Here is a 19,671-nt window from a genome sequence, read left to right on the forward strand (position 1 = left end):
ACCAGATCCTGAGAAAGTCTATTCCACGTTGTCACAGCTCTTACGGTGAAAAACCCTTTCCGTATGCAAAGGTTAAACCTTTCCTCCTTCGGGCACTTTATAGTTTGCAATGATTGCAAAGTGAACACCTTTATGGACTAATTGATGTTTTTATAAATTAATGTAACCATTTCCTTTCCCTTCCAGATCGCTCAGACCGAACCCCAGAGAACATGTTCCAGGTCCACCGTGGAGAATCTGCCCAGTGGATGTCAGCAGGTGTGCCAGTGTAGACCTCCGCCATTATTGCCTCCTCCACCCCCTCCTCCGCCACCTCCAAGACTCCCAGCGCCTAGTGAGTACCCTGCATCTCTCAGCTTTTGTATCTGCACATACTGGCACTCACAGGCCAGCACTAGGGGCAGCTGGCTCTGGTGTATCCTGACCTGCCAATGGTTTGTAGAACCAGAGCCTGTACTGTGTTGTTGGATCGGCCTTCTGTGGTTCTCTAATAGGGTTCAGGCCAGCTTGACATTGTATCAGGTTAAATATTATTTCTTGTACTTCTATAGCACCATATATCAGACAGTGCAGAGTACCATGAACCATTAGGTTTAGTTATAGTCTTTTTAGTTTTATTATATTTTATTCTCTATATCCTCTTGCTTTCAATATGCCAGAAACCACTCCACGCTACCCAATCAAAGTGAGATTGTGTGGAGCAGTTCCTCCTGGCTCTAATGAATTCTCCCATCGGTAATGGTGTGTGAGGGGTGACAGCTAGAGATGGGCAAACGGTTCGTCCTGAGCATGAGTTTGGGCCGAACATGGCTGTTCACCCATTCGGCGAACACCTAAATTAACGGGGCGTTCGGCCGCACAGTGCATTGGAAGCCCTGATTGGCTAAAGCAATGAAAGCTTTGCCCAATCGAGGCACAGAGCACTGTCAGAGCCATAATTGGAAGCGGTCATGATGACTGTATTCAATCACGGTTCATTGCTCTTAGTCCCATCCCACACTATAAAAGTATTCTTTCAATAGCGACCATTTGTAGTGTGAAATCAGCGTAGAGATTGATAGAACAGGGCTCTGTTCAGTACTACTAGAGAGTTAGTGTGCTATTCTGATTCTATTGTCAGTGTAGAATATCAGTTTAGTGTGAATCTAGTGATAATTCAGTCAGTGTGAGTGTAGTGACCATTCATTTTTGCTTAGTGTTAGGGCAGGTTTACTACAGCATAGTTCAGTGCGTTACTGCACGTTTAACGCAGTATATTTCTGTACGCTAGTGCAAGCTTAACTAAGTATATTTCATTGCGTTACTGCACATTTAACGCAGTATATTTCTGTGCGCTACGTCCTGTTTAACACAGTATATTTCAGTGCATTACTGCATGTTTAATGCAGTATATTTCTGTGCATTACGTGCCATTTAACGCAGTATATTTTTGTGTGTTACTGCACGTTTAACACAGTATTTTTCTGTGCATTACCTGCCATTTAATGCAGTATATTTCTGTGCTCTACGTCCTGTTTAACACAGTATATTTCAGTGCATTACTGCATGTTTAAGGCAGTATATTTCTGTGCATTACGTGCCATTTAACGCAGTATATTTTTGTGTGTTACTGCACGTTTAACACAGTATTTTTCTGTGCATTACCTGCCATTTAATGCAGTATATTTCTGTGCTCTACGTCCTGTTTAACACAGTATATTTCAGTGCATTATTGCATGTTTAACGGAGGAGTAACAGGATCAGGTTTCAGGAACACAGGTACAGCTGCAGATAAAGCATTAGTGCAACTGCTGCAGGGAAAAAGAAATAGTCACTGCCACGCACATGCCCAGCGTCTTAATGCAAGCTTGTCAAAGCTGCTGGCTTTTCAACTTCTGCCTTTCTGTCTGGTCGATTATGCCCCTTCTGTGAAATTGCAGAAAGTGCTGTACCACAATGGCAGGTTCCCAGTCGCTATTTCTTTTCATGTAAGGCCATTCCAGCTCTGTACCATCACGTGGAAGGCAATGTTGTAGCATCGTTGGGCAAGGCAGTCAGCAGCAAAATCCACGTTACTGCTGACATGTGGTCGAGGAAGCATGGTCAGGGAGGTCTATATTTTGTTCACAGCACACTGGGTAACTCTGCTTGCAACTCGCAAGAATGCAGGACAGGGCTCAGTGCTGCAGCTTGTTGTGCCGCCACGTCTTCATACAGCTAGTTGTGATGATGCGAGATTTGTCAGCTCTACCCTCTCCTCCTCCTCATGCCCTCCTCTGCTGAATTGTCCTATGGACCACAAGTACCCCCTAAGGGTTCAAGGGGCTATTCAATGAATCAGGCTAAAAGGCGCCATGCAGGGCTTCAGCTGGTGTGTCTAAGGGACAGGAACCAAACCGGAGCAGAGATTCTTGCAGCTCTGCAGGGGCAGGCCCATGGGTGGTTCACACCACACCAGCTGGAGCGAGGAATGGTGGTCTGTGATAATGGCACCAACCTCCTATCCACCCTTAGACAGGGAACGTTGACACATGTGCCATGCCTGGCACATGTCCTCAATTTGGTGGTGCAGCATTTTCTAAAGCTGCAATTTTTGCAATGGCCACAAAGAAAGCATCATAGTCCCAGCATGTGGAAGTTGTATGTGCCTGTTTAGGTGGGCAGTCAGGGAGCAGTAAAACCGTGGCTCAACCTCCTGTTTTTACCACCTGGTTTAGCCCTGATAGCCCCACTGTGCTGCAATCACATGTCTTACATGCAATTGTAGGGTGGTTGCAATGCAACCCCACTCACTTGAATGGATCGCGCGTGGCAGTGGTACTGCCTGCCAACTGCAACAGGGGGTATCATTTTTTTTGTTGGTGTCCCTGGGTGGGCTCGAAAGAGGGTATAATTTTTGCAGCAACTGCAAAGCATGGTGGCCACTGCATTTGTACAGGCCTGACCAGCTGCATGTTCCCCTATTAGGTGGGTGGTCAGGGGGCAGTAGGGCTCCGCTTTTGTGTTGCATTTTTGGAGCAGCACCATTTATTTGGATGGGCCTCCCTCTGCTCCAAAAACTTGCAAAAAAAGCTCATGTACCAAATTTTGGCACAGAGCCAGGCACGTTTGCCTTTGCTTTTTTTTGCTGCGATGTTTGCGGGTTTTTTTTGCGGCAAAAATTGCACCATGTTTGGGGTGCCTCTAGGAAATATTGGCATTGCAAACGAGTCCCGTGTTTTGTTGCAATTCTGGAATCGCGGGAGGAAACGTGACATTCTGCCTACAATTTCCAAACGCTCAAGTGTGAATGGAGAATAAAACTGCGGCTCATCCTCCTGTTTTTACCCACCCATGGATGTAAAATTGGACTAAGTGTACTAATTTGTAATTATTTTTGGCAAACAATTGGGATAAATTTGGGATAAACTGGGCTGTGGGACATAAAGCTGAAATCAGAATTTAAGGGGGGGGGGGGGGAGTGGCTGGATTAGGGAAAGATCTGCGTGGAAAGCTAATTTGGAACACTCTGACAGGGGGCCATTTTTTTGTGTGCAAGTGAGGGAAGCAGCCATTGCTTGAAGTGAATGTGGGCAGGAAGTGGCTGCAAAGAGTTTGCAGGAGATCAGCAACATTATGATGCAACAAGGCATAAACACAAGTGAACACAAGTATTTAAAAAAAAAAAGAGTTAATTGTTGATACATGCTGCTTTAGCAAACTAAAGGCCATTCATTAAATCTACTTTGAACCCCCCCCCCCACCCCCCCAGACCTCCATAATATAAAAACTAGAATAGGGTTTATGAGTTTCTTATATTTCCAAGACCCCTGACACAGAGAATCCCAGATAGCTGACACATCAGTTCAGTCTGGGCCCGGGAAATGTTCCTGGCGGTGAGCTGTGGGGTTATCGGTTTGCAGGAGACAATTTTCTGGCAGAGAGCCCAATATCTGTGAAAGCTTTCAGATGTGGTTTGGATTACCGCTAACAAACAGCTCTCCTCCTTCCCCGGTGAGCGCGCTGCCAGCGCAGGTCAGGAGCCATTTATTAAATCTCTAGAAAAGGGCGCAGCTTGTGAAAAGCAGCCGCTGGCCCCGGGAACACCTGATAAGTCCCGAGAAGCCGCTAATTTGTGGCAAAGAATTGGAGAACGGAATAACAGAATGTTCCCGGAGGAAAGACGGAGCAGAAAACCTCAGAAAAGGTTCCCTGACCTGACTGAGCTCACAATGTTCGAAACATTGTAATTCCTTCTGCCAAGAACATGAGCTACATAAAGTCAATCTACTTTCCAAACTATTTTTGGGAAAGGGGGTGGAAGCTCCTGCAGATCCTATTGGGGTGATTTTACTTCACTTCCTGTCCTGGAGACACAACAGAAAATGAGGGGAAATAGCCTCCTAGGCAGTTGTCACTGGAACGGGTATCCCCATTGGAAGATTCTCCCTCGTCTCCTTTTGCGGAGACAGATGTAGAATTAGGGATATTATTAACAAGGGTGGAGTTTGCATTTTGTGTGACTCTTGTTTGGCTTGATACTTGTATGCCTGGATATCATTCCTGGACCTAATATGGTTACTAGGCCATGACCCAATGATTATTGACCTAATATGGACAAACGGCCATGACCCAATGATCATTGACCTTATATGGGCACATGGCCATGACCCAATAATCCTTGACCTAATATGGACACATGGCCATGACCCAATGATCATTGACCTTATATGGACACATGGCCATGACCCAATGATTATTGACCTAATATGGACAAACGGCCATGACCCAATGATCATTGACCTAATATGGTTACTAGGCCATGACCCAATGATTATTGACCTTATATGGGCACATGGCCATGACCCAATAATCCTTGACCCAATATGGACACATGGCCATGACCCAATGATCATTGACCTAATATGGACACATGGCCATGACCCAATGATCAGTTATCTAATATGAGCACATGGCTACGTCTCAATAATCATTAACTTAATAGGGGCATATGGCCATGACCCAATAATCATTGACCTAATATGGGTACATGGCCAAGACATTAACTATTGACCTAATATGAGCACATGCCCATGACACAATAAACACTGAGCTAATATGGGCACATGGCCATGACCCAATGATCAATTACTTAAAATGAGCACATGGCCATGACCTACTAATCATTGACCTAATATGGGCACATGGCCACAACACAATGAACACTGACCTAATATGGGCACATGGCAAAGGCTCAATAATCTTTGACCTAATATGGGCACATGGCCATGACCCAATAATCATTGACCTAATATGAGCATATGCCCATGACCCAAGATCATTGACCTAATATGGGCACATGGCCATGACTCAATAATTATTGACTTAATAGGGGCACATGGCCATGACCCAGTAATCTTTGACCTGATATGGGCACATAGCCATGACCCAATTATCATTGATCTAATATGGGCACATGGCCATGACTCAATAATTATTGGCTAATATGGGCACATGGCCATGACTCAATAATTATTGACTTAATAGGGGCACATGGCCATGACCCAGTAATCTTTGATCTAATATGGACACATGGCCATGACCCATTGATCTGTGACCTAATATGAGCACATGGCCATGACCCAATAATCATTGGCTAATATGGGCACATGGCCATGACTCAATAATTATTGACTTAATAGGGGCACATGGCCATGACCCAGTAATCTTTGACCTGATATGGGCACATGGCCATACCCCAATGATCATTGATCTAATATGGACACATGGCCATGACCCATTGATCTGTGACCCAATATGAGCACATGGCCATGACCCAATAATCATTGGCTAATATGGGCACATGGCCATGATTCAATAATTATTGACTTAATAGGGGCACATGGCCATGACCCAGTAATCTTTGACCTGATATGGGCACATGGCCATGACCCAATGATCATTCATCTAATATGGACACATGGCCATGACCCATTGATCTGTGACCTAACATGACCACATGGCCATGACCCAATAATCATTGGCTAATATGGGCATATGGCCATGACACAATGAACACTGACTTAATATGAGTATATGGCCATGACACAATGAACACCGACTTAATATGGGCACATTATAGGGCCATACAGTCAGACAGCAATAAAAACCTGGGGGAATGGATAGGTAGCACTGGAACCATGGTATATCTTATTGGAATTCATGTTTTTTGGAGAGGGGTTGGAAGCCCTGCCAAGTTGTTTGCTGTCTTTGTCCAATTGGGGTGATTTCCTTTCACTTCCTGTCCCAGAGACACAATGAAAAATGAAGGAAAATCACCTCCTAGACAGTTGTCACGTGAACAGGTATCCCCATGGGAAGATTTTCCCTCCCCTCCTTTTCTGGCAAAAACTGTAAATTTTGGTTTGTCCATCACCAGGAACGAGTTTGCATTTGTTCAGACGCATGTTTTGTCACCCCTTGTCCCATAACCAATGGTCCAATGATTCTTGGTCCAAACTGCTTGTGGGAGATTCCCTGCCCCACAAAGACATTACAAAGGGTCGGAGATGTTCATGACATCATTAATCTAATATGGATATGTGGTCAGACAGCAATGAAAACCTGGAGGAATGGATAGGTAGCGTTGGAACCCTAGAACATCCTATTGGTAATACTGTTTTTGGGGAAGAGTTGGAAGACCTGACAGGTTTTTTGGCATCTTTGCCCTAATGGGTTGATTTACCTTCACTTCCTGTATCAGAGAAACATCAGAGAGGAAGGAGAAATCCAATTTTGGACAGTTGTCACCGGATCAGGTATCCCCTTTGGAAGATTTCCAATTACCTCCTTTTCTGGGGGCAACTGTTGAATTTTGGATATCCCATCACTAGGAAAGAGCTTGTGTTTATTCAGACCTGCCATGCCTGTACATTGACCTGTGCCATGCCTGTACCATGACCTGTGCCATGCCTGTACCATGACCTGTGCCATGCCTGTACATTGACCTGTGCCATGCCTGTACATTGACCTGTGCCATGCCTGTACATTGACCTGTGCCATGCCTGTACCATGACCTGTGCCATGCCTGTACATTGACCTGTGACATGCCTGTACATTGACCTGTGCCATGCCTGTACATTGACCTGTGCCATGTCTGTACCATGCCTATACCATCACCTGTGCCATGCCTATACCATCATCTGTGCCATGCCTGTACCATGACCTCAACGTCATGCAATTTTTACCACGTTTTTTGCCGCGAAGCAATACCTATTACATTTTTCTATTTGCGCCCCCCCCCCAAAATTTTTGAGCACCAGCCGTCACTGCCTGTGATTAGGTCTGATCCCAGAAGCCAGCTGTCATTCTTGGTTCAATAATACAGTACACAGTGTCAGGGATGCTTGTGACATCATTGACCTAATATGGCCATATGGTCGGACAGCAATAAAAACCTGGGGGGGGGGGGGGGGATGGATAGGTAGTGCTGAAACCCTGAAAAGTCTTTTTGCTATTACTGTTTTTTGGGAAGGGATGGAAGCCCTATCAGTTTTTTTTTTTTTTTGGCCATGTTTGTCCCATTGCGAATGGACAAGCAGAGTTTTTTCAAAATGTCTGGATTCTGGACTGATGGCTTCTACACCCCACAAATTAACCATTTCGGCTCTCACACATGTTCACCCTTTATGGAACAGAGCAATTTTCCAATTTCTCCTATGAGCCTGTTTATTCGGCAATAATTTTGTCATAACTTAAGATAACAACATAATACATTAAAGTGGTAGTATACTTCGCTTTTTAACTTTTACCTACAGGTAAGCCTATAATAAGGTCTATAATAAGGTTTACCTGTAGGTAAAATTAATATCTCCTAAACCTGCATGCAGCCGCTGACACCAGCAGGGCATGCGCTCTGAAGGTCCGGCGGACTTTCAGAGCTCCTTGCCGACTCCCTGCCGGAAAGTGAACTCCCGCGCGCATGTGCGGGAATGACGTCATTGCGGCTCTGGCCACCCACAGCGCCGGAGCCGCCGAACCCGGAAGAGACTCCGAGGGAACAAGACAGCTTCCTCGGCGGTGTCCGGGGCTTCGTTCTTAGGTAAGTATTTCATAATGAGCTAGTATGCGATGCACACTACACATTATACCTTTGTCCTGCAGGTTTTTTTTTTGTGAGGATACAACCGCTTTAATTATTTTTTAAGCACAAACAAGGCTTTCTTTTCGTGAATATTGTCTTGAAATCGTTTTTTTTTCACAATCCTTAGACAATTAAACGTAATAAAACGAATCAAAAGGCACTTTTTTTTTTTTCTTTGAACAGTGTTATTTTAAAAATAAATAGTGTTAATGCACATAAAAAGTGTGTGTTTTATTCTGTAATTTGTCCTGTTTAAAAGGACACTAAGGGCTCTTTCACACGGGCTTTCCGTATGTCCGCAAATCATCCTATTTTTTGCGGATGATTTGCGGACATAATGTAAGTCTATGGCATTGCGGATGTCAGTGGAATACCATCCGCTGACATCCGATTTCCTTCCTTTCAATTCTGTTCCGTTTTTTCGAACGGAACAGAACCCTATTTTTCCTCCGTTCAAAAAACGGAAAGGAAGGAAAATCGGATGTCAGCGGTGTCATCCGCTGACATCCGCAATCCCCATAGACATACATTATATCCGCATATCATCCGCAAACGGATGGGATGATATGCGGACCTACGGAGCGGATGACACAAATGTCATCCGCTCCGTGAAAAAAAAAAAAAGGACCGCAGCGGAGCTCTCACACGGAAAGCCCGTGAGAAAGAGCCCTAAAATTATTAGTGTTATTTACAAATTAAGTAAAGTAGGTTTATTACATTTTTGTTTTCATTTTTTTGATACGTGTAAATATTTGTAAAAGGTGTAAAAATATGGATTAACAAAGCAAACAAAAAACAGAAAAAAAAGTTTAAATGTTAATGAATAAAATAGAAAAAAAAACAAATCACCAGGAAAATTATAATTGAAAGGAGGAGAATAAGGAGTTAATTAGGGCTGATTGGAGTAAACTAAGGGTTAATAAGTGGTTTACCAGAGGAAAACTGAATGTAAAAGAAAAGCAAAACTTTTTTTTCTTGTCAGGTTGCTTCATCTGCAGATCGAAGTTCATCCCTTTATTCTGTAGATGCATAAATGGAAAGGTACAAAATAAAACAATGTTTCATTATATCTTTTTGTAGTCACGGCTGAATATTGTTGATAAATATTGCCAGACTGACTGCTTTTTTTTTTCTTTGTGTACTCGGCAATGCAGCTATGATTCATCAAAGCTGAATTGCCATGAACTGGCAGTAGAGCAGAAGGACTGGATGTACTAGACATGCCTTGTGTACAATATTGACATTTTTTTGGGCGTGTCTAGCACACCCAGAGTCTGCAACTGGTTAATAGACACAAGATGTATTCCAATGTAGTCAGGTTGAAAACTTTACTAGAAACCCAACGTTTTGGGGGCCAAAACTCGTTCCCTTCATCAGAGCTTATGAATAATAAACAATGTATACCAGCTTTTCTCAATGAGGGGTTGTCATGCCTCCCATTGCTGAGCCTAGCGTACAGTGGGGTCACCCTGGTGGAAGATCCAGACTAACCTGAGGTGCGGAGTCTAAGCGCCAACCGGTATTCACCAGAGCTCCTGATGGTGGAGATGGACTTCGCTGCTTGTTTGTGCCAGGTTGCGGTCCTCAGGGTCGCCCCACCATGAGGTGAGTGAGCTCGGTTCCGGGATCGGAGGAACTGATAGGAATAGGCGGAACTGTAGTCAAAGAAAGTCGTAAGCCAATGGGAATCGAGAGTCAGAAAGGCCGTCAGCCAAAAGGGAAATCGAGAGCCAGGAAGGTCATTAGCCAAAGCTAGGTCATACACAGAGGAACATGGAAAAACCAGTAGCTAGCCAGCAGAGAAGCACAGACACACGAGCAAAGGCAACAGGTGATATATACTGCAGTGGCGGCTGGTGCTCAAAAAAATTTTTTTGGGGGGGGGGGGGGGGGCGTAAACAGAAAAATGTAATTGGCATTGCTTTGCGGCAAAAAACGCGGCACAAAATTGCATGACTTTGAGGTCACAAAAGTGTGAAAGGGGCCTTCAATGCAGAGAGACCACAGCGTGCCCCCATCAATGCAGAGTGACCACAGCGTGCCCCTTTCAATGCAGAGTGACCACAGCGTGCCCCCTTCAATGCAGAGTGACCACAGCGTGCCCCCTTCAATGCAGAGTGACCACAGCGTGCCCCCTTCAATGCAGAGTGACCACAGCGTGCCCCCTTCAATGCAGAGTGACCACAGCGTGCCCCCATCAATGCAGAGTGACCACAGCGAGCCCCCATCAATGCAGAGTGACCACAGCATGCCCCCTTCAATGCAGAGTGACCACAGTGTGCCTCCATCAATGTAGAGTGACCACAGCATGCCCCCTTCAATGCACAGTGACCAGCATGCCCCCATCAATGCACAGTGACCACAGCGTGCCCCCATCAATGCAGAGTGACCACAGCATGCCCCCTTCAATGCAGAGTGACCAGAGCGTGCCCCCATCAATGCAGAGTGACCACAGCGTGCCCCCCTCAATGCAGAGTGACCACAGCGTGCCCCCTTCAATGCAGAGTGACCGCAGTGTGCCCCCTTCAATGCAGAGTGACCACAGCGTGCCCCCTTCATTGCAGAGTGACCCCAGCATGCCCCCTTCAATGCAGACTAACCACAGCGTGCAGAGAGACCAGTGCACTTACCTGATGCAGCTGCGGCTTCTTCTCAGTCCTCCGCGTCTCCTGAGTCCTCCTCCTCCTCCTTGGCCAATGGCAAAGGTTCGCCTTTCAGCCAATCAGGAAACGGGTCTCAGACCCGCTTCCTGATTGTCCAGGAGGAGGATCCGTGTGACAATAGTGAATATTCATTCGCTATTGTCACACAATGGATGGGCTCAGGGCGCACTGCTCTGCGCCCAGGGTCAACCCTTTTCTGAAGCCTATTAGAGCCTCTAGCTCTAATCACGTGCTTCAGAAGAAAAAAAAACCCATTGAACTCCATGCGTTCGGCGCCCCGCATGTAGATTAGGGGGCCGGACGCATGGATAGGGGGGGCAGCACTCCTGCGCCCCCATTGCACCGGCCGCCACTGATATACTGTATCCTGTGTGCAACCTCATCACTAAGCAACGCCCAGGAAGCAGTAGGAAGTGATGAAGCAATCAGAGTCTATAAAAGACAGCAGTCAGCACATGTCCAAGATGGCTGCAGACAGGAAGGAAAGGTAAGACCTTGACAGTGTTCCATGACATTGTAGAGTTACTCTGGTGGTTGCTAGGGGTTCCTTGAGCAGCGAGCATTGGTGGATAGATTTCCCTTTTACACTGACCTCCATTGCCAATTTTTTTAAAGGTTCCTCATGAGTAAAAGGGTTGAGAATGGCTGAAGGTCTATCAATGATACAAAGTATATGGCATCTCTGTCAGCATGAAGCTTGTGTCTGGTACATTAGATGGCAGAGATATCACCTTCCTATGCCGTGGCGGTGGTCTTCATCTGCTAGGAATGTCTTTAAAGTCCTACACTGTGATGATCATTGATCTACTGAAGCAGCAAGAACATGAAACGAGAAGGTTCTCGCTGCTTCAGCCCCAAAACGCATTGACTAGCTTGTATCTGGACTAACCTGGGGCGTGGCACTTCAATCTCAGAACTTTGTAACAGCAATGAAAACCTGACGGAGGTTCTAACTCTTCTCTACACTCCTGAAACCTAAAAACTCAGAAACCCGGTCAGGTTTTTATTGTCCTTGTCTCACTTTCTGTATTTGTCATGGTGGTCATAGCAGGGATTGAGAGGAAATCTTACAATGGGGACATTGTTACAGTGAGAACTGTCTAAAGCTGGCCATTGATGGATTTGAATTTGGCCAGTTCAGCCAGGATTCATCTATGGCTATTACCATTTGAGTGGAGTCGAAAAAAAAAAAAAAATAATCTGACACGGTTCTAACTATTCCATACTTTATCCAAGATGAAGAAAAAAGACATACTCTCACAGGCCACTTTATTAGGTACACCTGTCCAATTGCTTGGTAATACAAACTGCTAATCAGCCAATCACAAGGCAGCAACTCAATGCATTTAGGCATCTACATGTGGTGAAGACAACTTGCTGAAGTTCAAACCGAGAATCAGAATGGAGAAGAAAGGGTATTGAAGTGACTTTGAACGTGGCATGGTTGTTGGTGGCAGACGGGCTGGTCTGAGTATTTCTGGGATTTTCACGCACAACCATCTCTCGAGTGTATGAGAGTGTGCTGAGAAGCCGCTTGGCTGTCATTACAAGGAGCTGGAGGGGGCATCTCCCCCCTCCCGCGGCTCGCCAGGGTCTCGCATCCCACCGGGAGACCTGGGCAACCAGCCTGCACGCCCGCTGAAGAGAAGACCCGATCAAAGCCGCATTTGGTTCGGATCGGGTCTCCATGTTAAAAACCCAGAAGTGATGTCATGACCTCACTTCCGGGTACTTGGCGCCAAATTAAGAAAAATCACAGCATTCAAAACAACCAAACTTGGCGTTTTGAATGCTTTTAAGTGCAGAGGAGGGGTTTGGAGTCTTTTAGACCCCCAGATCCCTCCACAAGAGTACCTGTAAAAAAAGAAAAAAATGTTTAAATGTACGAAAATATCGGCTGATACCGATATGCATTGGCAAAAATATCGGTATCGGCAACGGAAAACTGATATCGGTCGATCACTAATTATATATATATATATATATATATATATATATATATATATATATATATATATACATATATATATTAGTTATTTATTTTTTTTTCATATATACTGAATTTGGGCTGACCAATGTGTTATAGGTGCAAAAAAAAAACCAAAAAAACAAAAACAAAACAAAAACCATGAATTTCCCATGATGCAGTGGGGTCTTTCCTCATCCCATCCTGTACATAGTGTATGCCTTGGTGCCGTCTCCTAAGGACCGTGCTACAAACAATCCGGAATAGCGCGATTCTATTTTTACCGCCGCGCCAACCAACCTGGGCGGTCCTGTCCCTCAGACGGGTCATCGGAGAGAACGGGTCTTGTTTGTTATTCTGGGAGATGTACGATCTCCTCGTTAAACAGTTTATTTAATAAAGTGGAAACTGTTTTTAAGCTGGGCTATAAATAGTGCGCGCTTAACGATTCAACGTTTGTCCCATTTCCTCAATAAAATCCGTCGTCCCGCGTTATGGATGCTGAGCCGTGACAAAAGTCAACCTGATTATGCCAGAGCTGTAATTAATTCTCTGCGCCGGCCTGCGCAGTTCCAAAGCTCATTAAACGTCGCCAGGCCCAGCTCATTATTAAATTGTGCCGCGTTTAATCTTCGTAATAATTGGTAATTGTGTGAAAGGAGAGAGAGCGCTGATTATGGAGGCGCTCGGATCTGTGTTGTTATTATAAGACATGATCGGGAACAGTCGTCTGCTGATTATTATATCACAAGGGAATAGAATGATAGTGCAGTCATCTGCTAATAAAGGGAAACTGTCTATGATTTATCATTGCAGAAAATAGAGAACTAATGTAAAGTGGAACTCCAGCCTTCCCTTCAGTCTTGCAGGGTTGTACAGGGGCCTCTCCTGGACTGAAATTTCTTAATTTCTCTGCACACTGTAAGCTACAATTTGTTTAAACTTAACCTAAATTGATATTTAGCTTAAAAGATTTCATGTTATTCAGGAAAGTCTACTTTTGCTTCCATCGCTGAGCATATTTTGCTCACAAAATCAATTTAAATTGACATCTAAGTACAATCGCTTGAGGATCAATTACCTTCCCACTTTGATGGCCAAACTTAAGGATCTATCTGAATTGATTGAACTTCTATCTGAATTGATTGAACTTCAGGTACAGTAATGTTGGTGGAGAGTTGCCCCTTGAGGTGAGAAAATATCAAGGCTCGTTCCAAGAACCAGAAGGTATCAAGGCTCGTTCCAAGAACCAGAAGGTATCAAGGCTCGTTCCAAGAACCAGAAGGTATCAAGGCTCGTTCCAAGAACCAGAAGGTATCACGGCTCGTTCCAAGAACCAGAAGGTATCACGGCTCGTTCCAAGAACCAGAAGGTATCACGGCTCGTTCCAAGAATCAGAAGGTATCAAGGCTCGTCAATGAACCAGAAGGTATCAAGGCTCGTTCCAAGAACCAGAAGGTATCAAGGCTCGTTCCAAGAACCAGAAGGTATCAAGGCTCGTTCCAAGAACCAGAAGGTATCAAGGCTCGTTCCAAGAACCAGAAGGTATCAAGGCTCGTCAATGAACCAGAAGGTATCAAGGCTCGTTCCAAGAACCAGAAGGTATCAAGGCTCGTTCCAAGAACCAGAAGGTATCAAGGCTCGTTCCAAGAACCAGAAGGTATCAAGGCTCGTTCCAAGAACCAGAAGGTATCAAGGCTCGTTCCAAGAACCAGAAGGTATCACGGCTCGTTCCAAGAACCAGAAGGTATCAAGGCTCATTCCAAGAACCAGAAGGTATCACGGCTCGTTCCAAGAACCAGAAGGTATCAAGGCTCGTCAATGAACCAGAAGGTATCAAGGCTCGTTCCAAGAACCAGAAGGTATCAAGGCTCGTTCCAAGAACCAGAAGGTATCAAGGCTCGTTCCAAGAACCAGAAGGTATCACGGCTCATTCCAAGAACCAGAAGGTATCACGGCTCGTTCCAAGAACCAGAAGGTATCACGGCTCATTCCAAGAACCAGAAGGTATCACGGCTCGTTCCAAGAACCAGAAGGTATCAAGGCTTGTTCCAAGAACCAGAAGGTATCAAGGCTCGTCCATGAACCAGAAGGTATCAAGGCTCGTTCCAAGAACCAGAAGGTATCACGGCTCGTTCCAAGAACCAGAAGGTATCAAGGCTCATTCCAAGAACCAGAAGGTATCACGGCTCGTTCCAAGAACCAGAAGGTATCAAGGCTCGTTCCAAGAACCAGAAGGTATCACGGCTCGTTCCAAGAACCAGAAGGTATCAAGGCTCATTCCAAGAACCAGAAGGTATCACGGCTCATTCCAAGAACCAGAAGGTATCAAGGCTCGTCAATGAACCAGAAGGTATCAAGGCTCGTTCCAAGAACCAGAAGGTATCAAGGCTCGTTCCAAGAACCAGAAGGTATCAAGGCTCGTTCCAAGAACCAGAAGGTATCACGGCTCATTCCAAGAACCAGAAGGTATCACGGCTCATTCCAAGAACCAGAAGGTATCACGGCTCGTTCCAAGAACCAGAAGGTATCACGGCTCGTTCCAAGAACCAGAAGGTATCAAGGCTCGTCCATGAACCAGAAGGTATCAAGGCTCGTTCCAAGAACCAGAAGGTATCACGGCTCGTTCCCAAGAACCAGAAGGTATCAAGGCTTGTTCCAAGAACCAGAAGGTATCAAAGCTCGTTCCAAGAACCAGAAGGTATCAAAGCTCGCTCCAAGAACCAGAAGTTATCAAGGCTCGTTCCAAGAACCAGAAGTTATCAAGGCTCGTTTTAAGAACCAATCTGCCAACTCTTCCATTTCCCAAAGAGCACCTGTTTTGGTTCGGTCTACATAATTTTTTTCCATCATTGTAAGCCCTGATGAAGGGAGACTGATGACCCCTGAAAAACGTTGGCCACTTGGTGATCAACAAAGCATACTGGTTTGGCCAACCCTACCATTGGTTCCACTGGGTCAATTGGACCCAGGAAGAACTTTGCGAGGGGCAGAAAATTGATACCCAAATCAGTTTGCGGCGCATTATGGGCGGCATTTCCTCATCTCATACTGCCGCCTGTAGTGCAAACTGATGAGTACGAGGAGGCGGAGGGTGTGCGCAATGATGTGAGATATTCAGACAAACTAAATAATACTGGTGTTTGTGGTTTGGAATTGAATATAATGGTATGTCATATAATTGTGCATGTAGACAAGGTGCTGTTGCATATACTGTAAATCTGACTTCCTGATAAATTTAATTTAAGTTTTAATTAGCATGAAAAAAAATAAAATTGTGTGAGCCTTATGGTAGGCGTGATTTTTTATGGGGGGGGGGGGGGGCAGCATTTAATTTTTGGACCCAGGCAGCACATTGTCTTGGGCCAGCCCTGCATACTGGACTTGAAAAGATCCTGTGCTGCTCTTGTTTTTCTACCGTAACTACTGCTAAATTGATGGGCAGTCCAACATACTTGATTGATCCAGTTGATTATAAGAAATTGCAGCAGATATGGCCTGATTGCACAATCTGTATACAATCCCCTTTGGATTTAATAGCATCTTTTGTTGTGTGAGGGCCTCCCTAAACAACTCCTTTAATGAGGTAAACTGGTACAGTACCCTGGGACCCCCAGGTCCTCTACCAGGACTTTAAGAGATACTTGGAGAAGCTCTGCAAAACTTCAAATGGTGCTCTAAAAAAATCCCACAAGGACTTAAAGAGTTCCCTAAAATGATGCTGGGAGTGTCCTCTGACTCAAGGGCTATTTAGGCTTCAGCCCTGGAAGTGGCTGGTGCTGGGTCTTCTCAGCAGTTACCCCATGTTACAAAGAACTCTAATAATACTCTTGAGGTTGCCTGACTGTTGCCGACCCAGATTGACCTGACTGCTATCTTGTTGGCTGTCTGCCTCAAACCTTGTCTGGACCTGACTTCTCCCTTGACTGCCACCTGCCTTAACCTCTGGCTGGATCTGACTACTCCCTTGATTGCCACCTGTCTTGAGCTCTGGCTGGGCCTGACTACTCTTTGGTTTGTCACCTAGTTCAGCCACTCCCTGGGCCTGACTGCTGTCTTATTAGCCGCCTGCCTCAACCTCTGTCTGGACTTGACTACTCTCTTAATTGCTGCTTGGCTCAACCTTTCTCTGGGCCTTGCTACTGTCTTATTTGCTACCTGCCTTGACCTCTGTCTGGACCTGACTACTCCCTTGATTGCCACCTGCCTTCACCCGTTGCTAGACCTGACTACTTTTGTGTTTGCCCCCTGGTTCAATCTTTCCCTGCACCTGATTGCTGTTTTGTTTGCCACCTGCCTGAAACTCTGTCTGGACCTGACTTCTCTCTTGATTGTCACCTGGCTCAACCCTTGCCTGGGCCTGACTACTGTTTGGTTTACTGCCTGCTTCAACCCCTTGCCTGGACCTGAGTATTCTCTTGATTGCTGTCTGCCTTGACTTCTGCCTGGACCTGACTGCTTCCTTGATTGCCACCTACCTTGACCTTTGGCTGGACCTGATTACTCTTTTGGTTGCCACCTGGTTCAACCCCTCCCTGGGGCTGACTGCTGTCTTGTTTACCACCTGCCTCAACTTCTGAATGGACTGGACTACTCCCTTGATTTCCACCTGCCTTTACCCCTGGCTGGACCTGACTACCCTTTTTTGCCACCAGGCTCAACCTGTCCCTGGACCTTACTGTGGTCTTGTTTGCCACCTGCCTTGACCCCTGGCTGGACCTGACTATTCTTTTGTTTGCCACCTGGTTCAACCCCTCCCTGGGCCTAACTACTATTTTGTTTGCCAATTGCTTGAACTTCTGTCTGGACTTGACTACTCTCTTTATTGCCACCTGGCTCAACCCCTGCCTGGACCTGACTACTGCCTTGTTTGCCACCTATTTTGACCATTGCCTAGGCCTGAGTACTCTCCCGATTGCGGCCTGCCTTGACTTCAAACTGAACCTGACTGCTCTCTTGAATGCTGCCAGCCTGGACCTGACTACATATTTGCCACTTACCTCAACCCCTTTGTGCACTGACTACTCTCTTGACTGCCACCTGCCTCAACTCCTTCCTGGACTGACTACTCTCCTAAATGAGTTGTAAAGTCAGGAAGGTTAAGGAAGATAAAAAGCCTTCTGTGTGTAGCCCCCCCCAGCACCCCTAATACTTACCTGTGCCCCCTCTCTGTCCAGTGATGTGTACGAGTCCCTTGGCCGTCCTGGGACTCTCCCTCCTGATTGGCTGAGATACAGCCGTGGCTCCATTGGCTCCTGTGGCTGTCAGTCAGCTCAGCTCGGGTGCCCCCATAGAAAGCTGCTTACTGTGGGGGCACTCGATAGGAGGGAGGGGCAAGGAGGGACCCGAGAAGAGGAGGATCCGGGCTGCTCTGTGCAAAACCAACTGCACAGAGCAGGTAAGTTTAACATATTTGTTATATTAAAAAAAAAAAAAAAAAGACTTAACAGTCACTAAATCCCACCTGTCCTTCCTGGATCTGAATACTCCTTTAATTGCCACCTGCCTCAGCCTGGTCCTGACTACTCTGTTGTTTACCACCTGACTATACCACTGCCTGGACCTTCCAATTCTCTTGCCAATTCCCCAGTGTACCGGCTCCATATAGTAGCATTCCTGTCCTCACTCACCCCTTTGTGGGGTGATCCTGAGGACCACGATTTGGTCCCAATCTGCAGCTTAGAGCTCCAGGAGCAATTAGGGCTCCCAGCCCATCTCCACCATTAGAAGCTCTGATGCAGACCAGCTGCTGCTTAGACTTAGTGCCTCTGGTGAGGTCCCATCATTCACCAGGGGGCTTTGTGGTAACATAGACCCTTGCATTACATACTGTAGCTGTTTCTATATCTAATGGGGATTGGACAGTTAGATTGCATGTTTGTCCAGGTTTAAAAAGATAAAAGTGGCCAGCAGGTGACTCAACCTGACAGACACCAGCTACAAAACTCCCAGAGGCATGACAGAGCCGCCATGTTCCATCTACAAATTTTGTTAAAGGCAAGTGATTGTACCGCCAACCATTCGCCATGGTTTTGCCAATAACTGACTATCAAAGACCTCACCGCTGGTTCCAGTGGAGGATTTCACGCCCTTGCCTCCATTGGCTGACTGCCACACCACCAACACCATTGAGGTTGTAAACTTTACTATCCTCTTTACCATGTACAGTTTTGATGTTTCCAAGTTTTTAGACCGCTCCGGGCGAATGTCCGGCGTACGAGGGAGAATGTTTTTAGGATTTGCCCCTCAATCTTTGAAACAGTTTACAATAAGAAAACTTTCTGTAAGGCAGCATGACACAGCCATAGATAGTACAAAGAAGATAACGAATAAATAGTAACAAGAGATTGTCTTTAAGATATGGATGTAATTAAGTCAGTGAAGACGCTATCTCCTGCCCGCAGGCTACGTCTGTACTTCATTTCAAGGAAGATTGCTTCTTTTATCTGTTGTGTACTTAGGGCATGGAGGCCCAGGTATTGGATTGGGGGGGGGGGGGATAAATCCGAAGCACAATAAACACCACAATAACCTTGTGGAAATTAAAGCAAACTTGTACTGGAAAAAAAACCCAACAACTCACGGCCGTTTTAAAGCAGAACTCCCGCCTCCCCTTCAGTCTTGTGCAGTTGTACTGGCTCCTCTCCTGGACTGAAACTGCTTACTCTGACTTCACTACACACTGTGAGCTTCTCCCCCTCCCCCCTGATTCATTGGATTTCAGTTCTTCCCATCATGGAGGCTCAGCATCACATGCAGGCATCACCCATATTAGGCCAGTGGTCATTGGGTCATGGCCATGTGCCCATATTAGGTCAGTGGTCATTGGGTCACGGCCTTGTGCCCATATTAGGCCAGTGGTCATTGGGTCATGGCCATGTGCCCATATTACGTCAGTGGTCATTGGGTCATGGCCTTGTGCCCATATTAGGCCAGTGGTC

At 45.8% G+C, this 19,671-nt stretch overlaps 1 protein-coding gene across 1 annotated transcript in view; it reads left to right on the plus strand.

Moving 5' to 3' along the window:
* The window catches only part of PRIMA1 (proline rich membrane anchor 1), a 97,850-nt gene that overhangs the window by 28,420 nt on the left and 49,759 nt on the right, over window positions 1-19,671 (plus strand). The window contains exon 3 of the mRNA XM_082275390.1: window positions 187-334. Coding sequence (XP_082131516.1) covers window positions 187-334 — 148 coding nt within the window. The remainder of the gene's footprint in view (window positions 1-186; window positions 335-19,671) is intronic.

The sequence above is a fragment of the Pelophylax lessonae genome (genome assembly GCF_965119305.1).
Source record: "Pelophylax lessonae genome assembly, chromosome: 13".
In the NCBI taxonomy this organism is placed as follows: Eukaryota; Metazoa; Chordata; class Amphibia; order Anura; family Ranidae; genus Pelophylax; species Pelophylax lessonae.